The 11,984-nt window shown below is 36.3% G+C and overlaps 1 protein-coding gene across 1 annotated transcript; it reads left to right on the top strand.

Moving 5' to 3' along the window:
* Positions 1 to 861: 861 nt before the first annotated feature.
* Positions 862 to 11,624, top strand: LOC137734232 (putative receptor like protein 25). The gene is made up of 2 exons (XM_068473531.1): positions 862 to 1,037; positions 10,991 to 11,624. Exons 1-2 carry the CDS (start codon positions 862 to 864, stop codon positions 11,622 to 11,624), a joined length of 810 nt encoding a protein of 269 aa, XP_068329632.1.
* Positions 11,625 to 11,984: the final 360 nt, after the last annotated feature.

The raw sequence follows: 11,984 nt of genomic DNA, 5'->3' as shown, positions 1-11,984 counted from the left end.
CAAATTTAAGGTACTCATCAAGGAACTTCATGTCCTGATCTTGAGGATCTAGGGACTTCATGCCCGATCTTTTTGCATGATGGAACTTCAGGTCCAATCATTTTTATATAATGAGGATCAAGAAACTACAGGTTCTGATATGATCAAGGAACTTCAGGTCCTGTATATACTTATTGTAACAAAAGATAAGTACAATAAATAAATTAAAGTAATATGAAGTAATTCGAACCATAATGAATAAATTGCATTTAAGTAAATAAAGTTTGTGACAAGGGCTTTAATTCAGCACCATTCACATAATTCAAAACTTAAAGCGGTAGGCGGTAAAACCGTCCATGATAAATAAATTGCTTTAAAGTAAATAGAACTTGTGAAAGGGTTTTAAATCAACACCAATTCACATAAATAACAAGAAGTATCATACCTCCTTTTATTTATTATTTTTCTTTCTTTTGTCAGCACTTATTCAAACCTTATTATTGTTACTTTTCTTATTTCTGCAGCTTGGTGCCATGCACCAACAGAAACCATTTATATTATGTTGACCAAATGGTGTCATGCACCATTCAAATCCTTATATATATATATATATATATATATATATATATTTTTTTTTTTTTTCTTAGGTTGCAGTCAACATCCTTTTTTTTCTTCTTCACATGTACCTTGCCATTCCATCAATCCCCCTTTTCTATTATTTTTCTTCCTTCTCTGTCTTTGCCAGTCTTGAAACGCAAGGCCAACTGGGTAGATATGGAGGTTGCCCAAATTCAATTCAATCCAAAAGGCTACTAGAGACTGGCGTTGTTCTTGCATGACCCAGGGAACATGGCAAGCAAGAACCTCCCTACAGAGACATAGATGACAGTGGGGTTGACGGAGGCACAAGAGAGGGAGGCCTGTGTGGATTCATTCTTGCCATCACCATCTCAAACAACCAAGTATTCATGGGAGTTCTCGAGATCCGTCGAAAACAACGTGATCTGGGTTTCCAAGTCTGATGAGATTCTTCTGGATCTCTGGAAATCAATTGTCAGGTACGAGTTTTCTCATCTCGTGACGACTTCAGATCGTAAATTTCAATTCTCATCGGAATTCGGTGGGGCACTTCTGGCGTAGTGGGAGAGACGAAAAATGGACATACCTTTTATTTTGTGAGATTTTAGATGACGGAGGTGAGAGGTGGATAGCGCTTCACCGGATTTATGGCGTTGTGCTTTCCACTTACATGAGAGCTTCTCATGCTGATAACGTGTTGTAAAATCGACGATGTGTGTACAGTGGAATAAATAAAACAAGACACAAAATTTACGAGGTTCCTCTACAGTCTGTGTGACTACAGTACGTCATCGGGCAGCAGTAATGCTTTCATTATAATTTGAATAATAAGAGTACAAAGATAACTCTATTTATTCTCTCCTCTCTTCTTCCTCTCTTTCTTTTCCCTCATCTCTTTCTCTCTATGCTCTGTATCCATTGATAATAGTCAGAGTGCTCTATTTATAGAGCAACTCCGTATTATTACATTTTGAATAATTACACCACACCTTTGACAAATGATCTCCACATATCAATATTCTGCCAAGGTTTTCAATATTGTGGCAATGTTTTCAATGCTATGGCAATGTCTTCAATACTGTGGGCATTCATTACCCACTATTATTTTCAACAAGTTTTAAGTTTTCTAGTAAGACATTTCTATTTCAATTGAAACACTACAACCGGCTATAATATTTAGTTTCATACTCATATTCTAACAGTATTATCACACTTAGGTACCGTATCGTGTTTTTGACACATTAAAAAAATCTCTCAATATGTTGCTGCATGTCTTTATCAAGACTTCTTGACTTGACTTTGTAAGACAGGACAGTCAACCTGGAGATTTTAACACTAGGTCACAAGCCTTGGAGCTCTCCAAACAATTGATCTTTCAATTTTTATGGACGGTCTACATGTTTCAGAACATGATGTGAGAACAGATGGAACTGGTCAATTTTTTTCATTTAAGAAATCAAATCTGAATCAAGACTGGCTCAACATAAGTTTTATGATGTCTTCGAAGACGAAGTAAACAGTCTCGAAATTATATAAAGTAATGCAAATTGTTTATGTGTAGTTGTTGACCCTAAAAATTACAAAGCCTACGTGGCGCGCAGGCCGAGTAACTAATAAGCTAACTACGTCATTCGGTTGAATGAGGGGCATGCCAACTCGTCGACCGAGCTCGGTCGAGGAGTAAAATTTGTTGATGTTGCGTTGAGCGCATTGCTGACTTCTTTATCTTGAGACTGCGGTCTAGGAAGGAACAAATCTCGGCCTTTAGATTCTTAAGCCTGAAGACAAGGCTGCTAGTTCTACGAAGTTCACAAATCGTAGGCGCCAGATTCGGTCACAGTGATTATATTCGTAAGAATATAAGCACGTCGAATCAACACCAGACTGTATGGACACAAGTATTCAAAGGTGATGTATGTCTTGATGGTGAAAGTGGTTCGGCCGTCAGAATGCCGAACTCTGAAACTCACTTGTGAGTATCCAATCATAAAATCACTCGGCGTCCAATACGTCGAATGTCGTAACTCGTAACACCTTACTTCACCGAGAAGGCTAATAAGATGACCTTTGCCAATAAGGATTCGAAAACCCTTCTCGATCGAGACTTGGATAGGTAACCAGTCGGCCACGATGCAGTGCTGTTTATCCAAACTGAAGGTGCTCATTGGTCGGCTGATTCTACGGCAACAATGTTGTTTATCCAAACTGAAGGTGTTTGCCGATTGCCTTCACAGTGTTGTTTATCCAAATTGAAGATGTGTCGGTGGCAAAAAGAAAATAAAAAAAAATCTCAAGATGTTTGAGAGGTTTTGCGCAGGACAGTTGTGTGTTGAATTGGAGGTCCCGAATTGTTGCATGATGTCTTATATTTATAGCACCAAGTCCTTCTTGAGATCGAGTTAAAATCATATCTGGATTGAGACTTCTTGTTCCGTTCCAACTTTGCTTCGACCAACCCTACCCTCATTAGGACTTTGAACTCACCCTTTTTTTAGGCTTTATTCATTGTTGGTCGAGAATCCTAATTGCACTAGGACTTCCTCGACCCCCTTTACTTATCTGAACTACTCCTTCTTGTGATAGGACTCGACCATTCCTGCTGAATGGCCCGGGATCACCAGACAGCCCATAGTATTTTTGAAACGGCTTTAGGCCGAGCACAAACCTACACTCGGCCCAACAATATTATTTTGGGCCCAAACAGTAGTCCAACTTGGATAACTATTCTATGAACTAGAGAACAAAAGACCATGACGAAATATGTAAACACATATTGACAGGGTCAGCCCTCAAAATTTGAGAGTCTTAAGAAGTGGTATCACGCCCCAATCTCGACATACGTCCAGAATTGACACGTGATGTTACCAAAAATCCGTTTCGTATGCATTATGGCTGCATCTAACCTCCCTGTTAGAATGCCTATGTACCCTAAACAGGGATCAAGCCATTCGTAATTCGTCATGCACAATAAGTGACATATAACACAGTCCGATTAAGTCGAAAGGTATAACATTTCTCAATCAATCAATAGAACTTGACAAGCATGAAATTATTAGAGTCAGGGTTACATAACAAACCCACCTAAAAATCATGATTTCCACTCCATCAATATATAGGTCATTATGTCGCAACATGATACCGCAATTCACAACATATATCATTTCAAAGAACCAACGATGTACAATACCATTCTCTAGCGACATTTATCAACAAGTCTAATCATAACAATAACAATGACATCCAACATACAATCCCACATGACGATTAACATTTCCACTTCATCCATCACATAAATCATCACGTTTCTCACATAAAATCGCATTTCATTGCGTGTAACATATTTAAGAATTAAAAAAGTACATATTATTATCTAGAAATATTAATCAACTAAAATACTCATAATAACCACACTCCTATCCAACATCATTCCACAATCCCGTCAATTAATAATGTTAACCATCACATCATCAATAACACATACAACACGTCGAAACGCGTAGGCTAGAGCGACACAGTTCGGCCGAAGACTACATCTTTGAAAAAATGAATTTTGGACCACCCAACGAAACTAAGGCATCAAAGGGGATTCTGGACCATCACTCAACGGAATCCAAGCAGAACTTAGTTCAGGACTACACAACATTTCTGAACGGAAGTCCAAGAAGCATAACAACGACTCTAAGGAACAAGACATGATTCAAGTTACTCAATTCACGAAAACTCAACAAAACGAAACAATATCGAGCAACAAATCCACATCACAATGGGTTATCGGTCCATTACTAGACCTCAGATCTCCCAAGCAATTCAATATGCATTACAATCACATGTCACAATCATTTCCAATACCCAAGCCAAATCACATTTCACTTCATCATACCAATCACTATGCTTCCAACATTATATACCAATCCATAGCTTGTAACATATCAAGGAATCACGAAGCACAATAATAATATTTAATTACGTTAATCAATCAGTGAGATAACATATCATTTCATGAATTTAATTAAAGAACTCTACATAATTCCCTACTTGGGTTATAAATAATAACATGGTGATTCGAATTTGTATTCACAATATCGATTGTGGTGATTCCCATCTACTCGAATTTAGGATTCTAAGATCACCTTACGGAATGAACAAGAGTAAGGATTCCGAACCACTCAACGGAACCAAGATATCAAGCGGTTTCTCATAATCTACCCAGACCTGTCATATGTAAAGTCAATGCCAATATTATAGAATTGGTGCACCGGCAAATCAGGCATTCAGATAAGCTGAGAGACTTGGGTGAGTGACAATAAAATAAGCATGTGATACAATAATAAAACCAACCATCAATCACAATTTATAAACCTTGAATATAAATCATTCATAATAATCAATACCAAACCTTTGAAACTCCGAAGGAGTCACCCAGACATCCAAAAGTTCATTTGAAACAACCATAACATCTCACACCCATATTCACATACACACAATGAAAGTAGAATTAGGGCGACACAGTTCATCCAAAACCTACACCTTTGCAACTATCTCAATCTAAACTCAATGAACTAAGGTGGATACAATCCCGGACAATCACTCAACGGGATCGCGGAGTAAGAGGGATTCCGGACCATCTTTCAACGGAATCCGAGTGGTTACGATTTCGGACCATCACTCAACGGAATAGCGGAGTAGTAGGAGGGATTCCGGACCATCTCTCAACGGAATCCGAATGGGTACGATTCCGGACCATCACTCAACGGAATCGCGGAAAGCCAACACCCATAAGGTACAACGGCTCAAAAAACTGAGACCAGCACAAGTTACTTCATTTACAAAAGCTTAACCAAGAGAAGTAAGGCATAAATACTAACTTTTAGAACGGATCAACGAAACGAAAATGAATCAATATCGAAACAGCAAATCCTGAATGGGTTAACGACCCACCACTAGCCCTCACATTTCATCACATCATGCCAATCAAAATATTTACATCATATTTCAAAATGTAATAGTCAAATCTCATTTCATAATCTTAAATCAAAAACTAGGTATTAACATAACAATTCAATAGAAACATATTTATAACACCAAGTCATACCCTTATAGGATAATAATTACGAATGCAAGGTAATCACTAATATCACATATATTAAAGTCACTCACATTTCATCATATCATACCATCTATGCAAATCAACCACCTTTCAAATATGCACGTCCAATCACATATCACGATCATCATCAGTACACAAGCCAAATCATGTTTAATAAACATAAGTCTATGACTAAATATATATATATATATATATATATATAATCACATTTCAATGGAATCACATTATAAAACCAAGTCAAATTCATAGATGATACCAATATAAGAAATCAAGGTAATAAACATATCACATGTGTTCAAGTCACTCACTAACCAATGTAGGCCCACTAGACTTCACTTAAGTCTCCCATAGTACTAATTTTATTATTTAAAACGTATCGAGACATGTTGACCACCATTCAACTCTCGGTCAACGATAGGGTCCACCACCCTAAGTAATTCGATCTTGAAGATCTGCACATCAGATTTATAATCCATAATTTCCCAACGTCCACATTATGCATCTAGAATAACATACTAAAATTTCTTTATGATCCAACGGTCGGATTGTCGTCAATCACACAAACAAGTGGCGGTCCAAATTGATCACCACACCAAACAATTGAATATTTGGAAACCGAGCTAGACATAGGTTCACAGGGTCACTAGAAGGTATTTGGAACCTAGAAAACACTTGTGAACGATCCCACGCACTGCCACACGCGGTGGTAGTCAAGATGGAGGGTTTAGAAACCCCGAATTTTCAACATTAACTAGATGAGCTCAAATTTATGTGGTAGCTAGAGCTCAACAAGGGAAACACTTTTCACAACTAGGCCGACGGAAAATTCTAACCGGAAACCGTCCAATTTCACCGGAGAAAACCGGATTTCTAGGGTTCTAAACACCCAACTCTAAAATGAATACGAAAACACAAACTAAGCATACCAACTTGAAGATTATGAAGAGTAGATGAAGTTTCATACCTCACTCGAAGGAAATGGTTGCCGGAATTGCCGGAAAAATGATAAAACCACCGAAAAAGTCGTGGGCTTTGCGACCTCGTACTGCAAAGATGGAAAATAAATGGGGAAATCTAACATCACAGAGATGTAGGGCTCGGCAAGAGCTTTCCATGGACACCAAGATCACTCAAAACGGAGCTCGGGTGAAGAAGTTACAAGCGGGTCAAGTTTTGTGGGTTTATGGGTCCAATTCTCCCTAAAACGGGTTAGTGCAGCTCCCCCTTCCATTTTCAGAAACCTCGCCCCCTTTTCTAGAGGTTTCACTCCAATTATAGCATTTTGGTAAAATTACCAAAATGCCACCAACTTCAACCGACTCTAACTTCTCCGTTTGGACTCGGAAATAGGATCTGTTTACGCCTAGGCGCTCATGGAATCGAACTCTACCTAACAAATTCAAGAGTTGACAGAAAAGGTCGAGAAAATTAGAAATACCTCTCACTTCGTTTTTCTCAAATTTGGAGAAATAAAGAACTAGTTCCAATCAAATCTTCGAAATACATCAAGAATATAATAAAATAATAATTTTGGGGGCGAGATATCACAAGTGGAGCCTGAAAGGTCTCTAACCCCCACCTTTTGTACATTGATATGTATAAAAATGAAATTACTAAATAAATGAAAGAGTGTATTTCTACATCAAATATCATTAAAAATTAATATCAAAATAGAAAGATATACAGGCATTATTTAAATATTACGTGTTTTGCATTTTTAGAAGCAAATATACTAATTTAATTTATATAATTTAATTTTTGAACCAATTCTTTTACAATTGATAAAATAGTTAACTCATTCCATCTTTCTTGTGACATAGTTGATCTAAGATAAGATCTGATCACCTTTAACTTTGAAAAACTTATTTCTGCAAAGGCAACTAGTCTATAACTGGTAAGGTTAATAAAATTCCATAAGAAATCCATGCATTCGGGAAACAAACATCCATTTGTCTCAGATATTTCAACACTTCTATTGCCCATTTATTTTCTTCGATAAAGTTTCTTTCAAGATTCTGAAGTCTTTCCCATAAATATCAAAATGTTGACCATGTGAAGACCGAGAGAGAAGAGTGATAACTTTTGTGAAAATAAAAAAAGAAAGTGAGTGATTACCATTAAAAAAAAAAATTTAAAAAAAAAAAAGCGAGTGGGGATTTATAGAGAAAAAGGAAAGAAAAGAAAAAACATTTGTTGAAAATTATATTATTACCTATATTATTGCCTATACATATTTTTTTTTTTAAATTGGGACCTCTACAAAGTGGAGCTTCTAAGCGGGTGTCTACTTCGATTACCTTGAAGGCCGGCCGTGCATATAGATTGATGTAAAACTAAGCAAAGCGACACCCAGCTGATCGAAGATGAAGGACTTTAACATTTTCTAGTACTTAAATAGTCTCAAAATTATATAAAAAAAAACAATACAAATTATTTATGTGTAGTCCAACCTGGATGACTATTCTGTGAACTAGAAAACAAAAGATCATGACGAAATATGTAAACACATGTAGATTGATGTGAAACTAAGTAACGTAACACCCAGCTACTAAGTAAAGTGACACCTAGCTGATTGGACTAGAATAAGCAGCGGCGGAAAATGATGCCATCCGTTTAAACAGAAAAAAGATCATCGCCGGATTTTTTTAGGAATCTTAGGAATTTCATGATCGCAACAGTTCATTATATATCATGTGGTCAATTTTTGTTAGGTACTATTTATATTTAATTTTAAATTTTAAATTTTGAAATGATTTATAACCACATGATATACGATAAATGGTTACGATCACAAGATTCCTAAGATCCAAAAGGATCCGGCGAGGATCCTTTTCCGTTTAAATACATTGTTGCTCCTGTTCCCACACCAAACTAAAGCTCTAAACTGTCATGCATGGGATCTTCACATGGATTGTCCCTTCATCTGAGGTAAAAAATACACAATTTTGAGAAAACATGTCAAGCAAATAATCATAGTTTTGGTTTGAGAACCACAAAATTAATGATTTTATAAACAACTTAGTTACCTTCAGACATTATATTTGTGAAAATAACCATCGCCACGAGCCTCTCGAAATTCCACTAATAGTCTAATTTCAAAAGTGATAGATTCTCTTAGTCTAGTGATTTGAAAAAAAAAAAAAATTGGAATAGGTATTAAATTCGAAACCTCACACTGCATTGATGGGTTATTTACACTATTCACTTAGTACTAATGTTTAGTGATATTCCTTTTTATTTGTAAGTGAAGGTCTTAGGTTCGGTTCTCGTCAAATGCGAATGTGAACCATATGATTGCAAACTCATTATGAGGTTTAGTCCACTCCCCAATCTCTTTAGTTTAGATAATATCATTTGGTTAAAGAAAATTACACTAACTCTCCTGAGGTTTGCCGAGTTTTCACAAAGACTCCCCAATATTTGTGACATTGCACTAACACTAGTTACTTAAACAATAATTTTTTTAAAATATATAGAAAAAGAAACAAAACCACAACATGAAATCCCCCCTTTCGACTCCACTCCGGCCCCAACCCACCTTTGCTTTCCCAAAACCACTACTCCAACTTCAACCACAAATTCAAAATCTGAAAAAAAATTGAAGAAAAACCACCCCTTGCGGGTAAAGCATATATAACGGGACAAGAAGACATCGATGATCCGGCGAACAAAGCCGGCCTCGCGTCAAAGATGAAATTTATTGCGAATTAATATGTTATGCGTGTCCTTATTGATCAAGACTTCTTGACTTGACTTTAGAAGACAGGACAGTCAATCTCGAGTTTTTAAATAAAGGCCTGAATTATTAGTTTTTATGGTGACAGGGTAGTTGAAAAATAGCCCTGGTAAAAAAAGTAGAATTTAAACATCTGTGGTAAAGTTTATTATGATTTATGCCAAAAATTGAAAAATTCCATCAACGCTCTATTAATTATTAACATATGAGCCACACATATTAGGATAAAACGGAACTGTCCATTAATTGTTAGCACTTGAGGTTTACATGTGAGGCTAACTTTATCATTTTAGTCTCACATGCGAGACTCATGTGCTAACAATTAACGAAAAATTGACGAAATTTTTAATTTCGGGATAAAATCCTAGCAGACTTCTAATCCTAATTTTTTTAGCACGGGTGTTATCTTTCAATTGCCTATCATCACGGGGACTATTAATCCAATTTAGCTTTAAATAAATGTTTCATAACATGATGCATAGTATTAAAGATCAGATGGAACTGGTCGATTTTTTATTTATTTAGGACTCGTTTGGATGTGCTTTTAAAATAACTGAAAGCGTTTTTAGAGCAAATATTTTTTTGGTCCCAAAAGCGCTTAAAGTGCATCCTGTATGTGCTTCTTCCAAGAAGCATTTTAAGTGCTTTTCTAGAATTTACTTGCATTTTTTCTAAGGATTGGTTCCAAAACAATTTTCACCAAAAGCACTTTCAGTCATTTTAAAAGCATATCCAAACGAGCAATTATATATTTAGTCATTTTAAAAGCACATCCAAACGAGCACTTATATATTTATACATATGATTGACATTGGGATGGGTGGAATGAATCCTATATCTCAAGTGCATAACTGAATGCTCTTAACTACTTGAGTTACAATCTTTGGACTAATGTTTACTTATGTGAGCTCGAAGAGCCTACAAAATAGATAAAACTAAACACAATTAAGTATTTGCAACTGCACTAGATCAACACCAGTATATTAAGGGCAAGCGTGAGGTTGACTATTATTCAATTGCTATGCCAATGTTAAAGGTCATTCTTTATTTAAAAAGAAAATTGTTCTTTCTATGGTATGACTTAATCCATGGTCAGACATTAAGCCGTGTATTCTTATATGAAATTAAATTCTAAATCCGACATACAATTACACACGTATATAGAAATTCATTAAGTGTAGAAGAATTGTATCAACAAGAATCAGCTACACTTCCTAGAGACATGTAGTTGGAGGACGTTTCCCCATGGCTAGGGCCTCAACTCCAAGTCGAAGTATTCTCTCTTCCTTGCTTGCTCTTGAGTTAATGAGATATTTCCTTTCTGATGAGAAAAGGACTTTCAGTTTAAAAAATGCAACATAGACCAAAACCAAAACACAAGTTGAATTTTTCAAACTGCAACACCCGTCAAAGTAGTTGCACTCTTGAGTTAATGAGAAATTTCGTTACAATGTCTCTATCATGTTTTAGAAATTATATTGCGGAAGAAATTAAAAAAAAAAAAAAATCAAAAGATTGTTGTTATGATGTTACTTGATATCTCCATCATTTGCATGGTTTCAAAACTAGTACTAGTTTTGAAATACTAGATATGCTGGTTACGCACTCACACTAGCAACAAAGGGTTTGGAGCAATACTATCCAATGATTCGAGAAGAATTTGCATCCTTTGATATATCAAGCAACAAATTTGAAGGGAAAATTCCAGACTTCATTGGGAATCTTAAGGAGCTTCGTTCGCTGAATCTTTCCCACAACATTCTCACTGGTTCTATACCATCATCCTTCGGAAACTTGACGAAGCTTGAATCGTTGGACCTTTCACAAAACAAGCTCTCAGGACGGATCCCCCAACAACTGAGGCAACTTACTTTTCTTGGCAGTTTCAATGTGTCTCACAACAATCTCACAGGTCCTATACCACAAGGAACCCGGCTTACTTCATTGAATATCACTTCATACGAGGGAAACCCGGGGTTGTGTGGAGATCCATTGCCAAAGAAATGTGGAAAGTCTAAGGCCCCTCAACGTCCACCATCAACCGTAGACGATGGTGATTCCAGCTCAGCAGGAATATTTGAATTTGATTGGAAAATTGTTTCGGCCAGATGTGGAAGTGGGTTGGTTGTGGGCGTAGTTCTTGCAGATGTTGTGATCACAAGGAGGCCCGATATGTTTCTTAAGATTGTTGGAATGATCAGACAAATGATATGGAAAATTTAGAGTACAAGTGGTGGGCGTAGAAATTGAGTTTGTTACAATGTTATGCATTTGTTGTTGTTGTTTGTTTTCTCTGTTGTGGTTTCTTTCCTTCTCTTTCTATATGTTTAGTTATAAGTTTGTTTCACGTTATGTATGTCCCCCTATTTTCTTGTATTTTAGCTTTCTTTTCTTTATTCTCTCTTTATTTTGAAGGGTAAGGTTTATATCCTTCCTGACTAGAGGTAACCTTTTTATTTTATTCAATAATTTTTTTCCTCATACCGTTAAGGTTTCTTTAAAAAGAAGGAAAGAATGTACTTGTGCTTTTTAGCTTTTAGTTGATTGTGTTTTTCAAGTTCAAGACTTTGCCCTATATATCGT

Source organism: Pyrus communis, chromosome 5 (genome assembly GCF_963583255.1).
Source record: "Pyrus communis chromosome 5, drPyrComm1.1, whole genome shotgun sequence".
Taxonomy (NCBI): Eukaryota; Viridiplantae; Streptophyta; class Magnoliopsida; order Rosales; family Rosaceae; genus Pyrus; species Pyrus communis.
Note: the sequence above shows the minus strand (reverse complement) of the source record. Positions and strands in the feature narration are given on the sequence as shown.

What these genes read in the sequence shown, in the direction of transcription:
- LOC137734232 (XM_068473531.1), top strand. Translation starts at nt 862, where the DNA reads ATGACAGTGGGGTTGACGGAGGCACAAGAGAGGGAGGCCTGTGTGGAT. An exon ending in CTCTGGAAATCAATTGTCAG is followed by an intron (nt 1,038 to 10,990) that starts GTACGAGTTTTC and finishes TTGAAATACTAG; the next exon opens with ATATGCTGGTTACGCACTCA.